This window comes from Canis lupus, chromosome 4 (genome assembly GCF_011100685.1).
Source record: "Canis lupus familiaris isolate Mischka breed German Shepherd chromosome 4, alternate assembly UU_Cfam_GSD_1.0, whole genome shotgun sequence".
Lineage (NCBI taxonomy): Eukaryota > Metazoa > Chordata > Mammalia > Carnivora > Canidae > Canis > Canis lupus.
In genome coordinates, this window is record NC_049225.1 from 59,910,596 (window position 1) to 59,938,190 (window position 27,595).

The window sequence follows — 27,595 nt, forward strand, 5'->3', positions numbered from 1 at the left end:
GGCAGGAAGCCATGAGGTCCGGAGAGAAAGCAGCCTGAAGCGTGGCTTCGCAAGTATGTATTTAGCATGAGCTGTGTGCCAGGCACTCAGGGATGCACAGGGGGACGGGGCATCCGTGCAGCTCCGAGCACGGGGACAGAGACAGGCAACAGGTGGACACAGCCCAACCACACCTCAGGGCCAGCCCCCTCAGCCTCCTCCTTCCCTCTCAGACACTCTTCCCTCCAGATACAGTCTCCTTCACTCCGGGCCACTGTCCAGGGGTGCTGATGGCTAGCCGGGCACTGACGCAGGCCGCGTCTGCTTAGAGGAAGGGGTGCCTTTCCCTGTCACACAAGGGCTCCGGCTGAGTGTGAGTGAGAGGCCTGCAGCCGCAGACACCCGCCGCACCTTCAGACTTCGGCCAAGCAGGACTCAGCACCACTGTGTGCCTGGCCCTGGCGGGGCTCTCTGGGCGGACAGCGCAGGGCGAGCCTGTGCCCAGCTCAGCGGGGGCCCTGCGGGGGCCTCGGAGCAGCTGCGACTAGGCCCAGACTCCACACGCAGCTGCCTGCGGCTGCTCTGCCTCACTGCTGGGGGGCGTATGTGGACAAATCTAAACGGATGGTGCGCTGAGTGCTTACGCTGTGCCAGGCGTCGTGCTGAGCACCTTACGGTCATTGTCTCAGCTCACACAAGCCTGGGAGGTGAGCACTATTTTCCTTCCCACCTGGGAGACGATGAACCAGAGGCTTAGGGAGAAGTCACAGACTCGACGTCACATGCCTCTTGAGAGGCAGAGGGGAGATTTGGCCTCAGACCCCCACACTATTGATCTGGGCAAGATGATGGACACAGTGTCCTTCAAACGTATTGAAAGAAGTAAGGTTATTGATCTGGGAAGAGGAGGCCCAGGGGCCATAAGCCAAGCTTTCAGACCCTCAGAAAGGCTGTGGTTCCAAGGGATGTTCGAGAAAGCAGTGGGGGAAATGCTGGGACGGCAGATTAGTCCAAGCGCTAGGTCTTTCTGTGTGAGCTGTCCGGAGGTGTGGGTGGTGAACGCCCATCCCTGGGGGTGGGGGTGGGTGGGAGTGTGTATGGTGTGCATGAGTGTGTGCATGCGTGCATGCGTACACACAGAAGCCACAGCTGGGCACTAGGCCAGCCTGCTGCAGAGGCTCCTTGTACTGGCAGGAGGGGGTACTGCAGCGACCTGAGGGGCTCCAGCCACAGAGGCTGTGACTGAGCAGGATTTGGGGCTGGGCGTGAGCAAAACTGGAGGGGCTGTCCTCCCTGCTCCTGGCTGGGGGAAGGTCTATAGGAATACTCCCTGAGGCTCTGGGGCCTTCTGGGTGAGAAGACACTTTGTTCAGTCAACAGGCATTTATTGAGCACCTACTGTGTTCCAGGCAGTGCAGTGGCCTGATCTCAGTGGTGGCAGGAGGTCTCGGAGGCCCCCTCTGCCGGCTTACTCCTCTGCTCCACCCCTTCCAGGAGCCCACATCCAGCCTCCTGACGAGCCGCTCTTCACGCCTGTGTTGGTCACCTGCATGTCCATCATGGTCTTGCTGCTTTTGCTGCTCTTGCTGCTTTTCTACAAATATAAGCAGGTGAGCCTGGGCAGGGCAGTGGCGGGGGGAGGGTGCATCCGGGCGCCAGAATGAGCCAGACCCTGGGACGGTGCCACCAGGTTGCGAGAATCCACCCTGTAGCCCCCCTAAAAGCTCCCTCATTCTGTCAGCCATTCAGCCAACAGCTCTTTAGTGGGCACCAACTGTATGCTAACATGAGCAGCCGGGTGCTGAGTGAGCCAAAACTCAGAGCCTCTGAGGCTCTTCCCTCGAGGGGTTCACTGTCTAGAGTAAGAGGTGGTTGCCTGTCAAACAACCAGAAAAGGGAGGGTGAGGATTACAGAGCCAAGGATGCAGTGGGGAGAGGAATGGTGTTCCGGGCGAGCAGGAACATGGGGGTCTGTCCCCCTGGGGGATTCAAGCACACAGAGAGGGCCTCACGGGGCCGGGTCTGTGTCTCACGTCGGGTGGTGGGCGGTCTAGTGGAGGAGGAAGGCTTGACCATCATCATCCCCTTCGTTAGTTACTGCTAACGGAAGCTGCCCTGGACGGCACATTGACGTTTAGCGCACTGCCTGTCACCCTGAGCTCTCAGTCAGCGATGGCAATTTTAGGGGCAATGTTGTGAAGCCTGTCACTTACCTCCTCTCACTGAATGTCCTCGACAACAGCGCGCGGATAGCATCGCTAAGCCTGTTTTACAGAGTTGGAAGCTGAGATTCCGAGAGGTGGAGGCAGCTGCCCTAGTCTACGGCTGGTCGGTGGCAGAGGCTGGGTTTTAAGAAACCATGTTCCTAGTCATCATGTGAAACACTGAATCATCTTATCTTCCCCTCCCGACAAGCTGGGAGCAGGGACTGTCTGGCAGTCAGTATTTTATTTCATTTTTTTGGCAGTCGGTATTTTAGAGTTAAAGGCGCTGAGGGCTGGCGAGGTTGAAGAACCGGCCCAAGGGTCCCAGGTGCCTCCCACATGGCAGCCCGAGGCCTCCTGCCACCCCGCCTCGCTGCCTTCCTACACAAAAGGTGGTGTCCCCTGCAACAGTGGCTGAGGCCAGGTCAGAGCGGGATGGATGTCTTCCCCTAGTGGGGAAGGGAGACTGCTTGGAGAAGGTGGTTGTCATGAGTGGGACAGATCTTGGAGAATGCAGGGTGTAGCAGGGGGACGGTAAGGGATGGAAACAGTATCTCTGGGGGAGAGGGCAATGTGTACCCGGGGGAGGGTGGGGTGGGGTGGGGACCACCAAGGCAAGATTTAGAAATGTTGGTGCCTAGAAGAGGAGGCAGGTTGGGGAGTCCAAGGAGTTGGGATCCATCCTGTAGGCTCAGAGCTATCAGTGGGTTCGAATAAGGGAGCAATGTGATTTAGGGGTGAATAACCCACGTTGCGGGCCTCCTCTGGGCCTTCTCTTCTGCACCCCTGCCTTGGGGGTTTTAGTATGAGAAGAGGACTTAGTGTGGATGGGATGAGGGGGCCCATGGGGGCCCATGGGTTCAGCTCTCATGCTCATGCCAACACCCAGCCTGAAGAGGCAGCTTTGACCACAGCCTCCAAGAAGCAAAGCTGCCGGGTCAAGACTTGAAGGATCTGGGTCCCGCTCTGAAACTCTTATTTGCCGTGTGACCTTGGCTGACTCACTGCCCACTCTAGTCCTCAGTTTCCCCACCTGTACCATGGGACTGGTTACCAGTCTTCCTCCTCTGACACTCCAAGAGCCTACTGATAGTCTGGTTTAAGAGCCAGGGGTTGGGAGTTGGATGGATGTGGATCCTGCCTCTGCCAGTCTCCAACTATGGTAACTCAGGGGAAGCTGGAGGTGTCTCTGTTTCTCCATCTTGCAATGGGTTTAATAATGGTGGCCGCCCCACCAGGTTGTCATGAGGATTTAACAAGGGACTGCATGTAGGGGACTTAGCAAGGCGCTGGGCACAGACAGTGCTCAGGACAGAAGCTGCACGCCCTTGTGCCAGGAGGAAGTGGCCCGGGGAACCCATGTTAGCTCATGCATCTTGGGATTGTAGGAGTGTCCCAGATTGGGCATCTCCTTGACCACACACCCACAGTGGTTGTTGGGCCCTGCTCGCCCACCTCTGAGGACAGGCCTTAACTCACTCCTGTGGCCACCTCTTCCTTCTCTGAGCAGCTCCAATTGTTGCAAACTTCTTCCTTTTATGGAGCTGAAAACTGCCTCCCACTGCCCCTCCTAGAACTGCCTCCTCAGCCCAGGACACTCCTGCAGAGATTCCAGAGTAGGGCCCAGTTCCCTCTCCAGCCCTTTCTACCTTGAGGTGCCCAGCTCCCCGGGCCAGCATTGGCTTGGGGACACCTTACCCTCTTCTCCATGGGACCATTTTTGGAACATGTGGTCCCAGCCACCTTGTTTCCCATCCAGGAAATGTAACTGCCCCCCTGAACCAATCAATCTAAGGCCAAGAAAAGGAGGGCATCCCATGGGACAAAACCTCAAGGGGTCAAGATGGTCATGCTCTTGCCTCTAGGCCCTTCCGTCTAAGTCCCCTCTGCTTTGCCCCATGGGGTTCTGAGCTTTGCGTCTGCACTGGGGACCCAGCCTGGCCCGGCCTCCCTGCCTGTGCCTGCAGTGAGGGGGAAGGGTTGGTTCTGCCTCAGGCCTGAGTCATCACCTTTCTGGCCCCTAGAGAGACCACGGGGGTGGGGCTGGGGGTGGGGGGGAGAAAAAGGCAGGAGTCAGCAGGCTGGAAGGAGGAAGGAGGCAAGGAGGAAAGGATGAGGCAGGGAGGCAGGAAGGGTTGGGATCCTGGAGTCAGAACTGAGCTCTGGGGCCTGGAGGCCAACTGGGGCAGTACTGGAGGGTCCCCAGGGTTTCCAGTGGGAAGTGTTGAGGTCCTACCTTTTCCTAAGACAGAGAACATCCAGCAGCCCAGAACCGGCAGGCCTAGATGGGGAGGGTCACAGGACTTGGAGGTCGGCCTGCCCAGCTCAGTCACTGAGGGGAAGTGGGGTGAGGCCTGGGCCTGGGCCTGTCCTACGGAGTAAGTGAGATGTGAGATGACGCACACCCAGTGTGCTGCCACAGGGGCTGCTCAGGGAGCACGCTGCCATTAGGGACAACTACTGCCATTAGGAAACCTGGCCCAGGTGGCCCGTCCCGACTTCCCTGGAAGGGCTCTCCGTCAGGCGGGCACCCCAAGGGAGAAGCCCTGGGCGGCCAAGGGCACAGAAGCCGAGCTGCAGGCTGCCTCCCAGGAAGGGGTCGGGATGCCAGAGACGTGGAGGGGGAGGTGGGGGGGGGGGGCGAGCTGCGTCTTCCTCCAGGTAGAGTCTGAGATTCAGAGACCAGAGATCCAGCCAGAGGACATCTTCCTCCTTGGAGCCCCCCCTTTCCCCAACACCCCTGCCTGGCTGGGGGCGGGGCAGCGCTGGGGAGGGGGCTGACTCAGCTGCAGGGGCCAGAAGGAGAAGTGGCGAGGAGGAAAAACAGCTCTGGCCACAGGAGCCCCTGGAGATGGAAGTGGCCTGGGGGAGGTCAGAGAGTCCCCTCCACCCCCCCAGGGCTTTCTCTCCATGTTTTGAGCTGGGGAAGTCACCCCACACGAGGCTGGAGTCCTCTGTGACTCGGGAGCCTCCTCCTTTGCTCCTGCTTCCGACTCTCCTCCCCAAACCATGGCATGGATGTTAAGTTTGCCCGCAGGCTCCCTCCAGAGTCAGAACCCGGAAGTTCTTCTTTGTGTCTAACCACAGTCTCCTCTCCCAAACTGCCATCAGGAAGTTCTTCCCTACGGCTCTCTGGAGTCTTTTCATCTGGTGCAACTTGCAGCCCCCGGCTGCCTGCCTCCCCAACACCCATTCACGTACCCTTTAGCTCCCCCAGGCTGGGTGCCTGGAGAAGGAGCCCAGCTGCTAAGCACAGCCCAGCTGGTCCCTGTCCCCAGGGGCCGACCGGAAAGAGTGGGACTGCTGAGCCAAGGCCTCAGTGTCCTCTACCATCCAAGCCCAGCTTCCACTTTCCCCCTAAAGTCCCTCTTCCATCAGCACTTCTCAGGGGCACCCCCCCTGGCATGATGCCCCCAGGCAGCTGCCACCCTGGGCAGGAAGGGGAGGCAGCCATTCTCTTCCCCAGATCTGGCTCTGGCCTCTCCCTCCTGCTTTACCGATATAAAGTCCGACGTCTCCCTCACTTCCATCCCACCCTCAAGGGCTCCTCGGTGCAGGTAGGAGGGAATCCATTCACCTATCCCAGTGCTCAAGATTTGCCGCCTCTGGAACAATCCCCACCTCCCTGCAGCCCACGGCAGCTTCCAGCCCCGCACACTGGCTAGGACTTTGCCCACTGCAGGCCTCTGCACCTGCTACCTACTGAGCCTGCGACGGTCATCCGACCGGCTTCGCACCTCCTCTGGGGCCTTCCCTGACCTGCCCTCGGACCAGCACTCTCTAGCCCATTACCCGGTTTTATTTTCTCCACAGCACTATACGAAAATGTCAGACATATACATTTGGTTGAGGTGAAGGCCTGTCTTAGCCCCTTGCATGCAAACTCCGTGGGGGCAGGGGCTTTATCTTCTTCGGGTCTGAATCCATGGTGTCTGGCACTAATAGGAACCCGGTGAAATATTTGTCTGGAAATGTTATTCAGCCTTAAAAAGGAAAGAAATTCTGACACTCAGATGACCCTTGAAGACATTAGGCTCAGGAAAATAAGCCAGTCACAAAAGGACAAATACTGCACGATTCCAAATAAATGAGGTACCTAGAGTCGTCGGATTCAGGAGATAAGTGGCCAGGGGCTCAGGGGAGAGAGGAATGGGGAGTCACTTAATGAGTACGGTCGCTTAATGAGACGCTTAATGAGTCACTTAATGAGTTTTGCAAGATGAAAAGAATTCTGGAGACGGGTTGCACAAGAGTGTGAATGAACTAGTGAAGGGTCTACTCAAAACTGGTTGAGATGGTAAATTTTATGTTGTATGTAGCTTACCACAATTAAGAATAAAACTAGACAACATTTGGATGGGAGGATGGATGGATGAATGGGTAGAGCTCAAGATCTTCCCCTCCCTCCTGGCTCAAGAATTACCAAGTTGTCAGAGCTGCCAAGGCTCTCAGAGGTGACCCTGTCCACGCATTTCAATACAGGGATGGGGAAACAAAGGCTTGCCCAAGGGAAGGTCACATGGTGAGGCCAATCCAGGCAGGGACAGGGCTCTCAGTGCCAGCCCCTCCCACCCGCATCTCAGGCCACCCCTGCCTCCTCCTGCCTGCCTTGGAACTGCCCACACCCCTGTTCTCGGGGGTCAGGGATGAGATCCCAGATCCGCCTGTGGGTCCAGCTGACATATGCCTCCCCTCTCCCCTGCAGAAGCCCAAGTACCAGGTGCGCTGGAAGATCATCGAGAGCTACGAGGGCAACAGCTACACGTTCATTGACCCCACCCAGCTGCCCTACAATGAGAAGTGGGAGTTTCCACGAAACAACCTGCAGTTTGGTGAGATGGGATCTCAGCACCCACCATGCCCTCCCGTCATGGTGCACTGCAGGGAGCCTGTGGGCCCTCAGATGAAGGGCCCTTTGTCGTCCAGGGCTCTAAGTAGGCTATGTGTGTGTGTCTGTGTGTGTGTCACAGGGAAGACTCTCGGAGCCGGTGCCTTTGGGAAGGTGGTAGAGGCCACAGCCTTTGGTTTGGGCAAGGAGGATGCTGTCCTGAAGGTGGCTGTGAAGATGCTGAAGTGTGAGTGAGGGGCAGGGGCTTCGGGAATTTGGGGGAGTCAGGAGAAGGTGGGTATGCTAGGGGAGGGCCTGCCCTGGCCTCACAAGAGGCACCACCCACATTTTTGGCCTATCAGAGCCTGGGGGACAGGGCCTGAGATTGGGGGCAAGGACTCTTGGCCTCTTTTGTGAGCTCCAGCCTCCCGCTAACTCCTGGGTCAGGAGAGGCTTCTGATGGAGCCTGAAAGAGGCCAGGCACACAGAGGTCACCCTGGGCCATGGTCTGGCCACAGCTTGGTTTTCTGCCACTTAAGAGCAGTTCAGGGATGAGCCACCTCTCTTCTCTCCCTAAGTGCCATCTGTGTGTCTGCATTTTTCCTTTTCCCTTTTTTGGTCACTAATCACTTTGGGGCACTGGGTGCACCTGCTTGCTCTCCTGGGTGTCTCCCGTCTGTCTGTGTGACTCTCTATGTCCTGCTTTCTCCCGATCTATGGGACCTGTGGTTCCATCTTCCAGCCACAGCTCACGCAGACGAGAAGGAGGCCCTCATGTCGGAACTGAAGATCATGAGTCACCTGGGCCAGCACGAGAACATAGTCAACCTTCTGGGAGCCTGTACCCATGGAGGTGAGGGGTCCTGGCAGGCAGTGGAGCCCATGGTGTTGGAGCCTCTTGAGTGTCTCAGGGCCCAGGGCCACCTCACTCCATCCTCTCCTTCCCATCTCCTCCAAGTGACTGTAGGATTTCTATAGACCTCAGAGTTCCTCAAATTCCTGGACCAGGTGCCTGGATTGGTCAGAAGCTGTTTATGACGGATTGACAGTTCTGTGTGCTCTGATCAGTGGTTCTGACCTTGGTGGGTGTCTGAGTCAGCCAGAGAGGGGATAGAGTGCAGATCCCTAGAGTGCAGAAAGTCTGATTCTGGGGATCTAGAGTGAAGCTCCCATCCAAAGACACTTGGACACACCACAGATGGGCCTCAGGGCCCGTCAGGACTTCCAGTCTCTCCCTTCCTCTTCCAGAGCAGCTTTGACCCATGGAACCCATGGAACTACCATAGACTTCCTTTGAAGAAAGAATTCTTCAGCTACAGTTTTTGAGATTCCTCTGCTTTAGACAGATGGGATTACTGAGATGCAGAGAGCAGAAAAAGCTGTTCACAGACAGGATTAGAATCTAGGACTCCCGAGTCCCATTCCAGGGGGCCATGTTGCCCCACCTCATATTCCTGTCCATGTGCCCTTACCCCACTGTCTTGGCTGCTGTAGGCCCGGTTCTGGTCATCACCGAGTACTGTTGCTATGGTGACCTGCTCAACTTTCTGCGAAGGAAGGCTGAGGCCATGCTGGGACCCAGTGTGAGTGTGGGCCAGGACCCCGGGGCAGGTGCTGGCTACAAGAACATCCACCTGGAGAAGAAATATGTCCGCAGGTAAGATCCTGGCAAAGGACAGGAGCAGGGGTAAGCCCTGGGTGTGGCCGTAAAGCTAACTCAGGCTTGGGTGGCTGTGTGGCCTTCGCATTCCTATCTCTGCCATGGGGAGAAGTCACCCCAGATTATATGGGCCAACTCAGCTTTTCTACTACTTGTTCCTATCATCCAACAAATACTGGGGCATCTACTATGTTCTAGGAGTATTGAGGGCAAAGATGTGCAGCTCAGAGTCTGGTGGAGACAGGCATTAATAAAATCATCACTTTAATGTATATAAAAGATCAAACAAGATCCATTCAGGGCTCTGGGCAGAGATGGGCAGATCTTGGGGGCAACTGCCCTATTTCTCCCATACTGTCAGGGGCTGATGCTGTCAGGGGCTGGCTGCACAGCACCTGGACAGAGTCTGCTGTTTGTTGGGTGAGAAGGTGCAAAACAATGTGACTGTGGCCAGGTCCCTGATCTACTTGGGCCTCAGTTTCCCTGGGGTGAGCTTTCAGGGGGTTGAACCTCTCAGAGTCTTTCCTACTCTGTTATCCTATGATGCTGTGATTCCTGGAAGCCACCCGGACGCAGATGGACAAAGCCACATGGGGAACCAGAGAGAGGAAGTGGCCAGTTCCCTGTCACACATGAGTCAGGGGCAGAGGCGGAGCCTGGGCTAGAACTCTGTTCCCTGAACTCCTGGTCCAGTACTCACCTAAGCCCACACCACTGTCCTGAAGTCTCAGTCTTGGGGCGTGTGGGGCCTCAGGGTCAGGCTGCCGAGACAGGAGCAGAACGAGAAGGGTATACATTGGGTTCCTAACTTAGCCACTGTCAGCTGCCAAGCCTGGGGAGGCGAAAGGGGAAGGAGGCCATTTCATTCCACCCAGTATCCTCGAATATGAGGGCTGGCAGGATCTGCTTCCTCTTCTATTCTCTGTTGCCCCTCTGAGAGGGCAGCTCACGCTGGGCCCCTGCAGGCTGGAACCTCAGGCCAGGTCAAATCAAAATGAGAACTAAAGTAAAGTATTAACTTCTTATCTTCAAACATACAGGTGGGGAAAGTGCTCAGTGGAGCAACTTCAAGGGCAAATGGCATGTGAACCAATCTTGCCAGTGGGTTCCCAGGCCACATTAATGGAAGTATAGTTTCTAACCCAAGGGAGGGGATGGCTTTGCCATGGTCACAGCATAAATAAGACACTCCCTTCTCTTTCTGGGAACACTAGAGTATGGGTATTGTCAAGGTGCACATCTTCATCACAGAGGGAACAGGAGGGGGTGGAGAGAGTCCAGAAATCATACCTAGTTGGAATATTAGAAGCAGTAGTGACTATTCAATCTAAAGAAGTGCTTTCTTCAACTGCCAACTCAAAGCATGAGCTCATAGGCGTCACCTGAGACTTTTAGAAATGTAGGAGCTCAGGCCACCAGACCTGCTGAGTAATAAGATCGCTATTCATAGGCTCACAAATTAGTTGTGGTCTCAACTCAGGCTGCACCCTGGAATCACCTGGCCAGATTTCAAAGTGTGAATGACTGGGTTTTGCCCCTAGTTTTGGAGGTGGTCTGGGCACAGGGAGAGTTGACAACTCCCCAAGTGGTGAGAGACACTGTCCAGACAGAGAAGGCTCAAAGAAGGGGCCCTAGAATATGCTCAAATGCCTGCAGAGCTGTTATGGGGAAAGGGAGCTTAATTGTCTATGGCCCTTGAGCAAGAACCAGCGGGAGGAAAATCCCAGGGGGCAGACCGGCATGAGGGACAGTGAAGAGCTTTCTAGCAGGCAGAGAGCTGCCCAGCGATAGAACAAATTGTCAGCTTCCTCATGGAAGGCCAAGCAGAGATCAATGTTTACTCACATAGAACGTGGCATGGGATTCCCGGTCAGAAAAGGATGTTCAAGTTGACCTTGAGGTCACTGTCCTTCCCTGCCCATTGGTGAGGCCAAGGCCTGAGCTGAGTGGTGTAGCAATAAGAACTCACCCGCCGTCCCCAACCTTTTCTCCTGTACAGGGACAGCGGCTTCTCCAGCCAGGGTGTAGACACCTACGTGGAAATGAGGCCTGTCTCTACTTCTTCGTCAAACGACTCCTTTTCTGAACAAGGTGAGGAGGTGCTGGGCTGCAGGGTGGGGTGGGGGTGGGGTTGCTGTGCAGAGAAGGGCTGCTGGGGTCTGGGCAGGGAGGGGCAGGGGTGCGATGGGGCTGCTGTGACATCTCTCCCCACACCAGACCTGGACAAAGAGGATGGGCGACCACTAGAGCTGCGGGACCTGCTCCATTTCTCGAGCCAGGTGGCTCAGGGCATGGCCTTCCTTGCATCCAAGAACGTGAGTCATAAACTGGGTCTGAGCATGATCAGGTTGGGCAGGGGGGATGGCTGAACCTCTCCCCCACCCCTACCCCGATGAGGCTGGATGACTGAGGATGAAGGGGAGGAAAGGGGAGCATGTGATGGAGCTAAGGAGGAGCCAGAGTGGCAGAGAGCAAGTGGGCAGCGGCCACACTGCCTCTAGGAGTGAGTGGGAGAAACCTGTGCCTGCGAGTTCCTCCTCCGCAGGACAGGGAGAGCCCCAGCCTGCGCAGCCCCGTTTCCCTGGTGTGCAGCAGGCTGCAGAGGACCCCATTTCCAAGAACAGGCTTCATTCCTTGGTTTGGGTCAACAGTGTGAACAGGACAACCCATGTGTCCCCTTGTGAAGCACACGGTCTCGTGGGGCTGATAAAGGGAACTCCCTGAGTTGTTGTGAGAGTATGAGAAGGTGTTGTGAGGGTATGTGTACAACACACTCAACCCAAGAAGGGCCCAGTGAGTGGGAGCTGTGACCGTCCTCCTTACAGCAGATCTGGGAGTCCAGAGTTTGATTATTGGCTCTGCCATTTGCTGTGCGACTTTGAGCAACTATTGCGATTCTCTGAGCCTCAGTTTCTACATCTATAAAAATGGGCATAGTCACAGGGTTATAATGTGGGTTGATGCTTAGAGAAGAGCCTGGCTTGGTAGAGCCCTAGAGGTGGCAGGTGCTGTTGTTAGTAACCAGCGAGGGGGGCAGAGGCTGTTCCCAGTGCCAGGGCTCACTACTTCTCTGCCCGAGCAGATTGCTTAGCTCCAAGTCAAGACCTGGTGCTCAGGGCCAGAGGGCCACAGCAATTGGTGGTTTTTAAATACTAAACTATCTGACAGCATTAAATTTCCTCCGACCTGGGTCTCAGTAGAAGGTAGGGACAGGAGCCAGAGTAGAGGACCATGACTGATGCCCACCCCCTCAATGAGGAGCCCAAGGCCTTCTGGGGCCCTGGCTGGTCCCCCCCAGCACCTCAGGCTCAAGTAGGGGAGGGGCTGAGACTAACCCTGCAAGCGCTTCCCTTCAGTGCATCCACCGGGACGTGGCAGCCCGAAACGTCTTGCTGACCAGTGGGCGTGTGGCCAAGATTGGGGACTTTGGGCTGGCCAGGGACATCATGAATGACTCCAACTACATCGTCAAAGGCAATGTGAGTGCGGGGATGTGAGGGTGGGCCAGGCTGGGGAGCGGGGGTGAGCCAGGGTCCGAGATGACCGGTGTCTGCTGTGCCAGGCCCGCCTGCCCGTGAAGTGGATGGCTCCAGAGAGCATCTTTGACTGTGTCTACACGGTTCAGAGTGACGTCTGGTCCTACGGCATCCTGCTCTGGGAAATCTTCTCACTCGGTAAGCCGCTGGCCCAGTGCAGGATCGGCCTGGGGCTGACTCGTGTTGTTACCATGGTGTCCGATAACTCATGGAGGATGCCACTCAAGGATACCTGGTGCCCAGGGCGGAGCAAAGGCTGATGGGAGTGAAATGATGGGCAAAGAGTCTGAAAACCAAGCAGTGCAGCTCCCGTGAGGGCTGAGCAGAAGCTCACGCCACCAGGCATCCTCTCCAACCTTTTCCCTCACTTGCCTGCCCATGCAGTTGCCACTTCCTCGATGCAGTTTTCTCTTGTAATGTGCCTATCTTGCTTTTGGAGCACTAGGCCCAGGGACTTGGGCTAAGCCCTTCAACAAGCTCCTCTAACATCTTATTCCAAAGCCTGTGCTGGAATTCTGGGTGTAACTGCGAGGCCTGCGTGAAAACCCCCCAGTTCTATTGAAGCCTACGGCCTTTGTAATGCGCACCCCAGCCTTCCCAAGATGTATGTGGGTGTGGGGAGATGAAGGTGAGCACTGAGCATGGTCTCCTACGCGATCTTGGCCTTTGCAGGGCTGAACCCCTACCCTGGCATCCTGGTGAACAGCAAGTTCTATAAACTAGTGAAGGATGGATACCAAATGGCCCAGCCTGCATTCGCCCCCAAGAACATGTAAGTGAGGGACCCCAGGAAGGAAAGAAGACACCCCAGGCTTTGGCTGAAGGGGCTAGAAGTGCGCCTGGTCCCAGTCTCCCTATCGGGTGGTCCAGGGCCAGGCTTTACCTCCCCCACAGTGGGCCAAACCAAACCTGTTTCAGAGCGAGTTCAGGGTTTGCACTGGTTTCCCAGGTAGCCTAGAGGGTGTTCTCAGAGGTCTCCTAACTGGGACTGGTTACACAAATGATTTTTAAATCAGACTCTTATCATGACCTCAAGGCAGGCTCCTGTCATTTCTTCTGTCCTGGCAAACCATAGTGTCAGCCAGCCTTTCACTGCACAGCCTGCAGCCACTGCGGCCTCTCCACTGCCTCAGCACAGCTGGCCCACCAGGAGCTGCTGACCCCCCACCGCACCGCGGCCTCTGCACAGGCCAGCCGGCCATGAATCCACCCACTGCACTCCTCCCTGGCCACTCAGCACAGCCGCTCCCCGTGCCCCATCGGGTTCACCAGCCCCAAGCCCCTGCAGCCCGCCTGCCCTTAAGTCTCCCGTTAGCCACTTACTCATCTCTCAGCCCAGCCCTCAAACCACCTACCGGCAGCAAGAGCGCCCCTTCTTAGCTCTGGGAGCTTGGGCAAGAGAACACTTCTGAGCTTTTTCTCCTTTCAGTTGTCAAATGGGCATGAAATAAATACCTCCCAAGGGCTACTGGGGAGATTAAGATAATGCAGGTCAAGGGCTTGGCACAGGTCTTGCGTCAGGCCCGTTCTCACTAGGTTTCAGGACCTCTGCTGGGCAAGACTGCAAGGTGTGGGGGGGGGTGTGTGTGTGCCTGCTTGCCGCGCACAGCTGTGTCACGATCCCCAGATCCATAAGCAGTTTCTGTCCCATCAGATACAGCGTCATGCAGGCCTGCTGGGCCCTGGAGCCCACCCGAAGACCCACCTTCCAGCAGATCTGCTCCCTCCTCCAGGAGCAGGCCCAAGCAGACAGGAGAGAGCCAGTGAGTGGGGTCAGCCTCAGGGTGGGTGGGTGGATCCAGCAGGCCAGGCTGGGCCTGAACCATCAGGACTGACCACCCCTGGCCTCTCCAACCCAGGACTACACCAATCTGCCAAGCAGCAGCAGTAGCAGTGGCAGCAGTAGTGAGCCAGAGGAGGAGAGCTCTAGCGAGCACCTGGCCTGCTGTGAACAGGGGGATATTGCCCAGCCCCTGCTGCAGCCCAACAACTACCAGTTCTGCTGAGGAGACGACCGGGAAGCACTGCTTTTCCCTTCCTCCAAGCTTCAACTCCACTGTGGATGGGGCACCACGGCGGGGAGCCTACGGACTCTGCCCTTGGTCATTTCACTCAACAGCTCGGCCCAGCTCTGAATCTCAGGAATGTGAGATCCACAGGAGTTTGGGAAGAACCCTTCCGGGACCTGGGCCATCACTGCCAGTCAGGGGCTAGGGCTGAGCCCCCCGCCCACTGTTCTCAATGCTATGGCCTCATGCTTGCTATGCCAAAGGGGAGAACCCCCAGCTCACCCTCTTAACCTTGTTCCCACTCCCAGGAACCCCCTTCCCTACTCTCCCTCTTATCTCATTGGAAACGGACCGGTTTTGTGCCTATCAACTTTGGGAAAACCAGGCTTCTTGGGCTTTGTCAGAGTAGGACGCCTCCTGTAGCTGAGTGCAATGGCAAGAGCAGAAGGGTGCTCAGAGACTTGTGCCTGGCTCGGGCGCCTCAGAGCAGGGTGGCTCCTAAGAATGAATTGGACCTCCTAGTCCGCGCCCTCTAACCTGGTCTCTACAGCCCCACTCGCTCTGGATCTGGTCGCTACAATGAGCCAGGTGGCAGCTAAAAGTTCGGGGTTCTGACCAGTCCCCTATCATTCTGAGCTGGAAGGCAGGGGCCCGTGTGGCTGGCCACACCAAGCAAGCAGCATGCACTCCAAGCTGACTCCCCGTAACTAACAGTTGCCCTGCGGGATGTCTCAGTCATTAAACTAACAGCATTAACACAGCTGGCCTCCAGTTCTCTGTGTCCCTGGGGGGCCTGTGGATTCCCCAGGGTCTCTTCCACCCTCCATGTCAAGTGACCAGCTTGGCACCTCAGATGCTCAACCACACTGCACCCCACACAATGAGCATGGAATTGACTCTTGCTTCACCAAAACAGATAATTTAATAAATTTTATTCTTGGCAGGGGAAGAAGGAGGGGAAAAAAGCCACCTACTCCACTCCTCTCAATAAATTAAATAACACACGGCCAATTCCCGTGCCCTAAGCAAACCTTAGGCACTTGAGCCAGTCCCGCTGTTTCCTTATGGCCCAGTCTGCTTCCCCTTCACAGAAGGGAGTTTTTCCTACTGCCGCCAGGTTATGTCATGCCAACGGGCCACATCCCCTCTGTGGTGAGGGTCCAGGGCCCAGAAAGGATGTAGGATGCAGCAGCAGTGGCCAGGGAAAGGAGGAAGGGGATCCTCTTCCTCAAAGCTCAGGGCAGAGAAGACAGTCCTGGAAGAGAGCTGTGGCTGTTTCTCCCTCCTCAGCTTCCCCTAAACTTGGGTGGAGGAAGAGGAGGAGGAAAATGCATCCCTCCTCTGGGAAAATCAAGAGCCCAAAGGGACCCCTAGAGCTAATGAGGCCCCCAAGGCCCCAAGTCAAAGGCAACAGGCTAAGGAAGTCATGTGGCTGCAGGGGCTGGAAAGAACATTCCCCAGGGGTGGCAAGAGAGACCGCAGCAGCCTCCCCACCTAGCGCCGGACTCCGCCGCCTTAGCCTACCCCAGGTTCTCCACCCTGACCCACAGGAGGCTCCAGGGAAGCCACCAGCTACCAGCACTCCCTCAGCCCTCCCTTCCTCTCCGCTGAGCATACGATGTCCCCCAAGTGTTCTCTCAGGGCTAGTAAGGAGTGTCCTGGTGCTTCTCCTGACCCCCAGAAGGTTGAGAACCACGGACCCCAGGCCCCACCGTGCTCAGGAAATGGAAGCTCTTTGGTCAGTCCCAGCATCAGAGGCCTCCCCAAAGGTGAACGTTCCCGTCAGTCCCCTGGATGGATCTGCCTTGGGCAAGGGCCTCACTATGGCTTGAGACGGTGCAGTCCCTGTGCAAGAGCCCAGCTTATACTGTCACTGCGGCCACCTCTTCTTCTTCACCCTCCTCCTCTGCCTCTGTCTTGATCTGAGCAACCCCAAGGCGGTAGAGGGTATCTCGGATGACCACCTCGCCAGGCTGGCAGCTCTGCACAATATCATGGATCTGCCGGTTGACAATTTCACGGCTGGTGAGGAAGTCCATGAGGCGGTTGTAGAGGTAATAGTGGGTGGCATTGTCAAAGGCAATGGGCCGCTGGCGGACACTGTTTGGTTTGCTGTCTGCTATGGAGGCCAGGATGGTCGCATAGGGTGCCAACTCAGGGCACAGGGCTGAAGAGTGGTGCCCAGTGCTGGGGTCACCAGGACTGGGCTGTGTGTCTACGTGGACGATGTGACGTGTGGCAGTCTTGGTGACTGGGTGCTGGACAGAGTGCTCAGCCTCCATCATGTCCACGGTATAATGCTGGTCCAAGAGTTCTGGGCAGGATACGCTCTAGAGATAAGAAACCACTCTGACATGAGAGAATGACTATGGTAAAAGCTGTATGGTGGGTGAGAGTGAAGGGGGGTGGTGTCAGTCAGCCCTACTGAAACCCTCAAGTTACCACATATGCTCACATCTCCTGGGGCAAGTCCCCTCTCCTCTTCCTGGGCTTCCGTCCCCTTGGGAGGACAGTGACAGTCACAGAGGCCACTTCCCAGAACAGATGTTAGATTACCTGAGCTGCTATTGCTTATTACCATGCCTAGTCACTTCAGGCTGGGCTGCAGGGGAGTGGAGAGCGGGGCTCTCACTGAGGCTCAGGTGCTTTTCAGCAGTGCCTGGCACAACCTCCCAGAGCCAGTGAGTCCCTGGGAATAAGGAGAAGGTAAGTGATGATAACGTCCCCTTCTTCCTGTTGCCAGTCCTAACGGCTCTTCCAGCAAAGTGCACGTATGTCTGGTAGGAATCACTGCCTGGTACAAAGCACTAAAATACTGAGATGAGGGTCCTGCCACTTATCTGCTATGTAACACTGGACAAAGTCCATCTCCCCTCTCTGGACCTTACTTTACATTTTCCTAAAAGGAGAGGGTTGGCTAGAGTGGCATTTTCTAAGCCTCTGGGCCTCTAGATCACAACCGGTATGCCATGCATTATATTCAGTCAGACCCAAGACCTGATTGATCCAGGCCTTTAGTATGCCAATGTGCATGACATCTCCCAGAGGCAGTACTGTTAAAGGCTTATCAGTACTTGGAAGGCAACCCCTTTGACCCAAAATATCTGTGCTTGGGACACCTTGGGCACTCTTAAGTGATATGTAGGGGACTCACACACACATACAGGGCTTGGTCAGTAAAAATCTGTGCAGTAAATGCTGGCTCAGAGCATCAAGACAAAATATTAGTTGAGACAAAGGATGCTAGAGATGGTTCCCAGAAGGCCTTCCCAAATAACCAGGAGGTGAGACATGGTCAGTCTGTGGGACTTATTCTAGCTTCTCAGAAGGGAACTTACCACAGGTGGCTCTGCGGGGCTAGAGAAACAGCCCTGGTTCCTCCCCCACATTTGGTTGGTCAGCTCGGGGTAGCAGAGGTCAGCACACAGGGCCACTGGTGTGGCCATGTCTACCACGTAGACAGGTGGCCAATGGCGGGAAGAGACAAGCAGATCCACGTGGTCGCGGGCACTCTCACCTCGCACAAGATACTTGGAGCCACAGATCACCTGAGCAGGGAGATGGAGGGCATAGCACAGAGTTAAGAAATCAGCAGACAGAGTTGAGTCTTCTTCCCAGAAAGATGAATAATCAGGTTTCATGACTAAAGCCATGGCTGTCCTGCCAGAGCCCATCACATTCTGCTTCCTATTTCTGTCCCTAAATAAAGTTGCCAACTCATCCCTGACTTCCTGAGAGAGTACAGCTGGGAGCATCTGGTCTTCAATCGAGGCCAAGAGGTCCCCAACCCCACCCTCCACACTGCCCTACTAAGTACCATCTAGTCCACAGGCTCCAATTCCTAGCCACACAGCCCCAGCAGCTAACAGCTGGTTAGACGTGGGGGTTCCTGGACCCTATCCCAAACCTAAGGAATCAGCCTTTGGGGATGGGGTCTCAGCATCTGGGCTTTTGAGCAGCTCCCCTCCAGACCCGGATATGTCGCCCAGATGGGAACCCCATGTAAACTAGTAAACACCTCCACTGATTGTGCTTCCCAGGAGCCACTTCATTGCTGGGGAGGAGGAGCTGTGTGTGCAGTGGGGACCCAGTGTCTCCCTCCACCTCCTTTCCTTCACCCCCACCAGTCTTAGTTATAACCTCTTAGTGCTACCGCTCGCCCATCACAGCCCTGAGCTCTGTAGCTCTCACAGCTGTGTGGTCATGTGCTTCTCATGAGCCAGTCCCTAGTCAACAAACACAGTCCTCTGCTCAGGGTCTGTTCTGCCAGGGGAAAGGCATCAAGCCTGCCCCTCAAACACGGCTTTTGTTGAAGAAGTTGATAATCAGATTCTTTCTTGACAGCCAGTTGCCATGCCCACTCATGCAGCTGAGTGAACTGAGGGCTCTGCTAGGAATCCCTCCCCCATTTGGTACCTGTTCAGTGGGTCTTCAACCCCAGTATCTTCCTGAACCTGCTTTGTCATACAGTGCGAAACCTTCCCAGAGCTATCCCAGTGCCTTACCCTGTCCACGCTCCACAGACTTGAGGTGTGCCCTCCTTAAACCAAATCAGAACTACCTCTTCCCCAATTCCTACTCAGAAGAGTCCAGTGGGTCCCTCACCACCCTCAGAAGGAAACCCAGACTGCTATTGCGGCCTACAAAGCACTACATGATCTGGTCTCTGGTTACCTCTCCAGTCTTCCTCTTCTGGGCTCACCATGTTTCCCTACTAAGGACTTAGTGGTCACCCTTCCCTCTGCTGGAACATTCTTTCCATAGCTCATCATTGGGCTTTCAACCTTCTCTGGCTGCGCCAGACAGGAGCTCCCTGTTGCCTTCTATCTCAGGGCTTTATCTTGTTCCTTCAGAGCTAGCCCCCTAGGCCATGGTAGCTCTATTTCTTCTCTAAGTGAGGTCAACTAGAGAGGAATGACATCTTCACTAGTCACCTCTGTACCTTCAACAACTGACACAGGGCTAGCATCCGAAAGGGTGCTTAATATTCACTGATGATGACCCAAGCTCCCTTCCTAGTCCAAAGGGTGGCATCTGACCCAAAATGAGCTATTCCACAGGCTGTCCAGTGACCTAAGTGCCAGCTCCCACAGGATAAGCTGATCAACCAGATTCTGTGTGGGCAATCTGTCATGGACAAATTCACCCCAAGCTCCTCGTTATCCACTTACCTGATGGGGGCACACCTTGTAGATTTTACCCCCCGTGAGATGAGGTGGGGGCTGTCTAGCTCTGGTTCCATTCTGTACAGACTCATAGAGAGCCAACAAGGAGAAGCAGAGCTGTTCCTGGAGCAGGACAAGATTAAAAACAAAGTAGTAAATGCTAAGGGACCAGGCTTGGTGTGCAGCACCAAATGCTCACTTCAATACCCAAAGCAAGAGAATAAACTGTCAAGGTCAGAGTATGCCTTGGAGCCTTACTAGCTTAATGTCTTAGGTACAGATGGGGACTCTGACGCCCTGAAAGGACCAGGTCCCAGAGAAAGCCAGCCAGAGTGATCAAGGTGCCAGAGTCTTTGAGGCCTGGGGGTCTTCCTACTTTTCACAGGGTAGGGAATGCTTCAAAAAGAAGCTAATATTTGAATCTGAACTTGAAGGAAGCATAAAATGTTCAAAAGAACATTAGTTTGAAGAAAAGTAAATAATGAATGGATAATGCACACACACATAGCCTCCGTCCCTTTCTCCCTACCCCTCTCTCTGGATATAACAATGCTCATTCACAAAGGGCCTGGAGAGGCGATAACCACACACTGCAAAACGCCTTCCTCACAACCTTGTCAGGTCAGTATTTTGGTTATTTCCACTTTGTAAACCAGGAAAATGAGGCTGAGATGAAAGATAACTTATCCAAGGTCATACCTAGACAGCGGGAAAACCAGTATTCCTGACCCCAGAGTCTGGACCCATTACCTTGGCCAGAAGAACTGATTGGAGGGAAAGGCCTTGCATACCTGTCATGACCTGGCTGCAAATGATCCCCCAGGTCTCCCTGACTGCCAGCCAAGCACCTTGTGTACCACAAGAGGCACTTGTTGCAGATGCTCATCTCCTTGCTCAGAAAGCAAACCACCAGTCTGCTCCCTAAGTCCCTGTCTGCACGGAAGCCCCCACCACTCACCTTGGAGTCCTCTGTCCCAAAGGGGATGCCACACTGCCTCAGCAGGTGCCGGAGCTCCTCCTCACTGTAGGAGCCGATCTCCTCCAGCTTGCAAGTGCCCTCGTGGAGCAGCCTCACCAGGGCACTACCATGGCCTGTAAGAGACGACCCTGCTGAAGGGAGGACACTGCCACCAGGCAACAGGGGTTACAGGGAGTCCCTCAAGTGTGAGGATGAGAACCAGGGAACGAGGCCTAAATCCGGCAAGCAGTAGAAGCAGGCTCTGCCCTGAGCACTGCCCTCGGTGCTGAGGGAGGTGGACTCCAGGTGGGTCTTCTAACTTCTGCAGATATTTCAAGTCTCTCAGAACTGGCTTTTTGACCTTGAACGTCTAGGATAGAGATCCAGCAGAGTGCCCTTGCAAAGAACTCGAAAATCGGTATGGCTTTTCATCTTTTAAGGTTTTTCAGAACCAAGATCTCAGAGGATTACCACAAGGGCAGCAACACGATGAGCAGTGGGTCTCATTTCAAAACTGTACCGCCTAACCAACAGTGAACTATGTGGAGATGTTAAAAAGGAAAATGAATTTTAGGCCCTAAAACATCAAGTATGAGGTGGGACCTCAGCATCTAAAGTTAGGAAGTACTGTTTGAGAACTAGTGGATCACAACATACTCAATACTTATAAAATCACCTCAGTGGGTCATATCCAGAATTTTAAAAATGAAATAGAACAGAAAATACATTCCACTTTGTAAGGAAAAGTACTGTTTTGTGAAAGGTGGCTGCGGCTCTTCAAAATTCTACACCTGACTTTAACCTCTAGGGAATTTCATGACCCCTTGTCATGATCTTTCTATTAAGAGCCCTCTAAGTGGGCCTTCCTCCACCCCCTTCTGCCACTGATGCTATCTGGCCATGGAAATGTTCCAGCCTCTGGACTGGGCCCTTCCCTGACCCGAGTGAGCCACCAGGTGATCTTACCAGGTACCGGCTGCACATCCAGGTTTTTGTCCTTCTCGGTGTTGACGACCACAGCGCCTCTCATGAGTGGTGGGAAGAAGGGGGCAATAACAGAGGCATCAAACTTGGTGATAGGGATGCTGGCAGGGAAGGCCACCTGCTCAATCACCTCTGTCTCCATCGTGGCCCAAAAGTCCTCCACGTTTACCTCACTGGGGCCCAAGAACTCGGGCCAGGTGAACTAAAAGGTCAGGATAAAAAGATCAAACTATAGGAGCCACAGAGTATCAGTAACACAAGAGTCCACCATCTTGATCCACTCAAGACAACAAAGGTGGAAGGTGTCAGCCAGCCATGCACTGCTGGGCGCCCCCAAATCTGATATCTTAGTACCTAACTGCCTTTTGGCCACATTCATCTCCCCCATACCATAGCTCTCCCCAATACTTGAACAGCTCTCAGGCCCTTCTGCATCTGCCTTTGTTCAAGTCCTTTCCCTGACCTGCAAGGAAAGGGGAGCTACCACCAAATACCTGTTACATGTTGGACACTGTCTGTCTGATTAACTACTGCACAAGTCTGGGGGCTGTCTGAGGTGAGACTACCACAGCAAGGGGTTGAAAGAGAATGTGACTGAAGGTCTAGTTCCAAAGGCCAAGCCCCCTGTTCCCCACCACCTACAGGGCTAGTGCACACTGTAACTACACAAGTCTCCCACCACACTTCGCAGTCACTGAGCCATCCTCTCCATAAAACAAGGGGGCAAGGAATGCCAACTGAGCGTACTGCTGTGTGCACAAACTGATGTGTGACTATCATCAGTCTAGGGGGTCCTTCTCTATGCAGTCCCTGAGGGGAGAGGCCACCAGACAGTCTCCTCGTGGACAACTGCCAATTTGAGTTTAGTTCAGAAACTTGTTTCACCTCACTGACTTCAGAATACCCTTTACCTGCTTTTCCACACAGGCACCACATCACTTGCAACATACAAAAGGGAGAAATAGAGTAGACCCTGATCTCTAGAGAGATATAGCCAGTACCGTAGAGAAGAGACATGCATACTGAAAGTGAAGGGAATTCTACTCGATTCTGTGGGAAAGAGCCTTGATCAGAAAGGCAGAGGCAGATGCCAGTTAGGACTAGGAGAGGAGTTTTTGCAGGGAGGTGGGCATCTGTGGTCTCTATAGCTAGATGTGTTTTTAAAATAAAACTTGGGGGATCCCTGGGTGGCGCAGCGGTTTAGCGCCTGCCTTTGGCCCAGGGCGCGATCCTGGAGACCCGGGATCGAGTCCCACGTCGGGCTCCCGGTGCATGGAGCCTGCTTCTCCCTCTGCCTGCGTCTCTGCCTCTCTCTCTCTGTGTGACTATCATAAATTAAAAAAGTTTAAAAAAAAAATAAAATAAAATAAAATAAAACTTGGGTTCAGAGTCCCAGGAAATGCTAGTGAGCATGATGGCAATGCTCAGGAGCTCAGACTCTGGAGTCAGACAAAGGTCAAGTCCCAGCTCCACCCCTCCTGGCTGAGTAAGCTTGAATAAAACCCCTGGGCTTTGGTCCTTTCATCTACAAAAATTCACAGGGCTGAGGTGAGAAGTGAGTCAAGCCCTGAGCACAGCATAAGAACTGGCACATGTAGGGTGGGGGTGAATGGGTGATGGGCACTGAGGGGGGCACTTGACGGGATGAGCACTGGGTGTTATTCTGTATGTTGGTAAATTGAACACCAATAAAAAATAAATTATATATAAAAAAAAAAGAACTGGCATATGTAGTAATATGCTCAATGAATCCTAGCTGTGTCACTATTAACACTGCCATTAGATTGCCATTTGACAAGCACATCCAAAAGAGTTTGAAAATAGACTCTTGGTGAGATAACATAAAAAAGCAAAATTTTTTATAGTTCATTTTATCTATGAAGAACACTTAGAAGACTCCAGAAAGCATTATACTTACTTTCATATGTCTTGTTATGCACCAGCATCCTTCAAATGGGATATGTGAACAAGATATAGACTTTTTTTTTTAATTGGGAAGAAAAGGAGGAATATACATTAAATCTCTAAGAGCCTCAGCTGGCTATGCCAAAACGCATCCAAGCTTTTCTCTAGAGGGCTCACAGCACCCCTGGTGGTGAACAGGTGAGCTGCAGGTCCAGTGCCTAAACAGACACTTCATGTTGCAGTGCTCCTTCTGGGATGGAAAACTCACCCCCATCCCTCACACCTGCTACTACTAGCACACTCACAGGTACTCCATCCCTATGCAGGCAGACCAGACCTCCTGAGCATGATCATGGGAGAAAGTTCAGCAATCTATGCAATTTTTTAAAAAACACCATGTACCAGGTCAAGAAAGATTTCTATTATTCTCAGTTTAGTAAGTTTTTTTTTTTTTAAAAGATTTTATTTATTCATGATAGTCACAGAGAGAGAGAGAGAGAGGCAGAGACACAGGCAGAGGGAGAAGCAGGCTCCATGCACCGGGAGCCCGACGTGGGACCCGATCCCGGGTCTCCAGGATCGCGCCCTGGGCCAAAGGCAGGCGCCAAACCGCTGCGCCACCCAGGGATCCCTCAGTTTAGTAAGTTTTATCATAGATGGTGTTGAATGAGAACGAAAGCCTTTTTTACATCTACTGAAATAATCATATGGGTTTTTTTCTTTTAAACTGTACAAGAGCAGGGCAGCCCAGGTGGCTCAGTGGTTTAGCACCGCCTTCAGCCCAGGGTATACTCCTGGAGACCCCGGATCGAGTCAGGTTCCCTGCATGGAGCCTGCTTCTCCCTCTGCCTGTGTCTTTGCCTCTCTCTCTCTCTCTCTCTCTCTGTGTCTCTCATGAATAAATAAAATCTTTAAAAAATAAAAATAAACTGTACAAAAGCAAATTATATTTGTATATTTTCTCATGTTGAAACAATGCTGCTTTCCTTGGATAAGCCTGTCATGATGGGTTACTTCCTTCACTGTTAGATATGATCGGCTATTATCCTATTCAGCACTGTGGCATCTATATTCATGAATACAAGCAGCTCCAATTTGTTTTCTTATATTAAAAGTCTGGCTTTATTTTCAAGGTTATCTAGCCTTATACAATGAGGTGGGGAAATATATCTGCTTTTGTCATCTATGATTAGAATCATATTTCTCGGGTAACTGTTAGAATTAATGTATGAAACCATATAAATCTGGTATTATCTTTATGTGAGCATTTTTTAGTTAAGAACCAAGTCACAGATCAAAATCTATCCACAGTTCTCCATCTCACTCGGTCTAAGTCCTCACAGTGGCCCACATGCCCCCATGGAGAGTCTGGCTTCCCGCAGTCTCTTGAACCTCACACGTCCTACTGTTTTCTCTGCCAGTCACGTGCTCCAGCCACATGGCCTCCTTGCTGTTCCTCAACCATGCACAGCAAGCCCAACTCAGACTGTTTCACTTCTTTCTCTGCCTAGAATATTCCTCCCCTGAAAGCTACTTGGACTTCAAATTTCTCCTCAAATGCCACCGTATCAGAGAGGGCCTCCTTGATTACCCTCTAGAAAACAGGAATCCCCCTCTTTACCACACTATTCTCTTCTCCTTACCTCCTTTACTATTACTATGCTACTTTTAATTACTACATACTGTTTATACAATAGACATTAATATAATATATACAATTATTAATAATGTTTGTTTCCTGTCTCCCCAAATCAGAATTTGAGCCCCATGAACACAGAAACTTTAAGGGTTTCTTACTGGCATGTACAAGCATCTAAAAAATGCACCTGGTTCATGTTTAATAATTCGTTGGAAAGTAACAAATGCCTCTATTTCCATCCAGCCTTCCTTAGATGAAAAAGCCATTCGCCTCCCCCAGGCAGGACTAGAGCCATCTGCTCCTGGGACAGCATGTAGGAAGGTGGCTGCCGAGTGAGTGTGAAGACAGTTCTAAAGGTGGCCAGGAGGCACTTACTTCCACACTCTTCAGTGCCAACACGTTTTCTTCATTCCTCTGGGCCATTTCCACTTTGGGGGCAACACCACAGATGCCACAGATCATGTCATTATAGTCTCGGACAGTGAGGCACTCGAAAGCCCAGTAGCCATTGCATAGCAGCTCCTGCAGCTGGCTCAGCTCGTCTGAAGTCAGAGTCTTTTCTGCAAGGAGAGCAAGAGCTCTGAGAAGGTCACAAAAAAGACCCCTAGGTCACTGGGGATGAGCGAGGGGCCAGGCCAGCAAGAATAGCGACTCTTCAAGAGTGCTCCTCTAAGGACACTCAAGAGCACCAACCACCCCAAGGGTCAAACACCCTGGCCTTCAAGGGCTTGGGTGGCAACCCCTAAGGGCAATTCCAGTCAGTTATATAATTGTCTTGCACTAACACCTATCAGGCACCAGACTGTGCTGACAGCTTCAGATACGTTATTTCACTTACCTCACACCTTTACAAAACAAGCTATTCTCATTCTCAATTTATAATCGGAGAAATTGAGGCACAGAGAATAATTGGCTCAAAAATCATACTGCCACTAAGTGGCAGAGCCAAGACTCAAACACATGGCTGTCTGACCCTAGAACCTTTGCCCTACTCCATCTGAGCTCATAGCAGGCAAGGTGCAAGGGAACTGAAGTCTACAGGGTTAGGAGGGAAAAGTATCAAAAGAAGGAAAGCAAGTAGAAAAACAATTTCTAATATTAAGGAGGGTGGTCTCCACCTTCAGGTCTCAATATAACATGCAGCAAGGCCAACTCTACTTATGATCCTTTGATCATAGAGTCAGCTTACTTTTGTGCTCAGGGTCTCTGGATGGATGGAAAGACTCACACTTTGGGTATTTGTAAAATTCAAAAGGAGGAGTGTACCAGGGAAGCCAAGAATGTCTCCTTTTCAAACTATTAGACTCTTCTCTAAGGTGATTCAACCAAAGCCCATCACTAAAAGTTCCCAGGGAACTCAGGACTAGTACGGGAAAGGGAGGAAGCCAACCTGTACCTGTCTGTTCCTGCACCGACTTCAGAACAGCACTGATGGACACCCTGGGGTCCTCTCCCAGCTTGATCTGGTTCCGGATTGCAAAAAGCAAGTCCAAGCTCACTAGTAGCTTGTTCCCCACATTAAAGAGACCTGCAAAGTTAAAAAGAGGCAACAGAGAAACTCACTGTAAAACATCCACAATGGCAAAAAATTAGAAATAAACTAAATACCCAGTAATAGGGGAACAGTTACATTAATTATGATACATTCCTAAAACAGAAAATTATGCCTCGTTAAAAAAGAATAGGGACGCCTGGGTGGCTCAATGGTTGAGCATCTGCCTTTGGCTCAGGGCATAATCCCAAAGTGCTGGGATCCAGTCCCACATCGCGCTTCCTGTAGGAAGCCTACTTCTCCCTCTGCCTATGTTTCTGCCCAACTCTGTGTCTTTCATGAACAAATAAAATCTTTAAATAAAATAATAAAAATAACATAGACCTAATTGCTCTGACATGGAGTTGTCCATAATACACTGTTAAATGAAAAAAGCCAGCCATGAAATCTGTAGAGAAATTTAAAAAACAAGAACAAAAATCCTCTCTATGGGCCACCTTAGCCCTCACGACCACCAGGGCCCACTCTTCCTCTATTTCTTAATGACTGCACTGTGGGTAAAGGCCAGGAGCACACTCCAAGCCCAGAGATGTGTAGGAGATATAAAAAAGCTACAAAATCACCCCTAACCAAACAAATCCCAAGATAAAAGACTCAGAGGGATTTATATGCAGTCAATTTAAGACAAATAAAAGAGGATGATTTTATAAATACAAATTTTTTTTGCACAAAGTACAATGCACAAATTTGCACAAAATCAGGTTCTGGAATGTGCAACCATGAAAGAAGAGTATGGAGGAGTGGGGAAAGCCTTTCTGGGAATGATACCAAATGCTGAAACCATAAAGAAGATCAAATCTGATTACATAAAAATTAAAACAAAAACAAAAAGCAAATAAAATCCCCAAAAGACAAAAACACTTTGTGTCCAAAAAAAAAAAAAAAAAAAAACCCACAAACAAGTTAAAAGATGATTGATAAAATGGGAAAGAACTCAGTCAACAAAATATTCCAATGAATGGAAATATTTACAAAATTCAAAGAAATTAAAAAAAACAAAAAACAAAAAAACCCCATATAATCCTCCTTGTAATCAAAGAAATGCAACAAATTAAGATATGATACCCCAGGTTTTACCCATCAATATGGCAAATTTCAAAAAATATTGATCTACAAAAAGTTCCTAAAGCTGCTAAGTGAGTTTAGCATGATCACCAGATAAAAATTCAATAGACA

At 52.5% G+C, this 27,595-nt stretch overlaps 2 protein-coding genes across 4 annotated transcripts in view; one reads left to right on the forward strand and one right to left on the reverse strand.

The window, feature by feature from the left end:
• The window catches only part of CSF1R (colony stimulating factor 1 receptor), a 29,957-nt gene extending 14,981 nt beyond the window's left edge, over nt 1-14,976 (forward strand). The window contains exons 10-21 of the mRNA XM_038535049.1: nt 1,474-1,589; nt 6,889-7,015; nt 7,154-7,258; nt 7,754-7,864; nt 8,506-8,668; nt 10,671-10,762; nt 10,889-10,986; nt 12,028-12,150; nt 12,234-12,345; nt 12,880-12,979; nt 13,862-13,970; nt 14,067-14,976. Of these exons, the coding sequence (XP_038390977.1) occupies nt 1,474-1,589; nt 6,889-7,015; nt 7,154-7,258; nt 7,754-7,864; nt 8,506-8,668; nt 10,671-10,762; nt 10,889-10,986; nt 12,028-12,150; nt 12,234-12,345; nt 12,880-12,979; nt 13,862-13,970; nt 14,067-14,213 (1,403 nt within the window). The 3' untranslated portion in view covers nt 14,214-14,976. The remainder of the gene's footprint in view (nt 1-1,473; nt 1,590-6,888; nt 7,016-7,153; nt 7,259-7,753; nt 7,865-8,505; nt 8,669-10,670; nt 10,763-10,888; nt 10,987-12,027; nt 12,151-12,233; nt 12,346-12,879; nt 12,980-13,861; nt 13,971-14,066) is intronic.
• A 143-nt stretch (nt 14,977-15,119) lies between these two features.
• HMGXB3 (HMG-box containing 3) overlaps nt 15,120-27,595 on the reverse strand; it is a 47,050-nt gene continuing 34,574 nt past the window's right edge. For all 3 annotated transcript variants that reach the window (XM_038535048.1, XM_038535047.1, XM_038535046.1), the window contains exons 14-20: nt 26,264-26,395; nt 25,243-25,427; nt 21,306-21,525; nt 20,340-20,473; nt 19,388-19,504; nt 17,555-17,764; nt 15,120-16,546 (exon numbers count right to left, since the gene is read on the reverse strand). In XM_038535048.1, the coding sequence (XP_038390976.1) occupies nt 16,079-16,546; nt 17,555-17,764; nt 19,388-19,504; nt 20,340-20,473; nt 21,306-21,525; nt 25,243-25,427; nt 26,264-26,395 (1,466 nt within the window). In that variant the 3' untranslated portion in view covers nt 15,120-16,078. The remainder of the gene's footprint in view (nt 16,547-17,554; nt 17,765-19,387; nt 19,505-20,339; nt 20,474-21,305; nt 21,526-25,242; nt 25,428-26,263; nt 26,396-27,595) is intronic.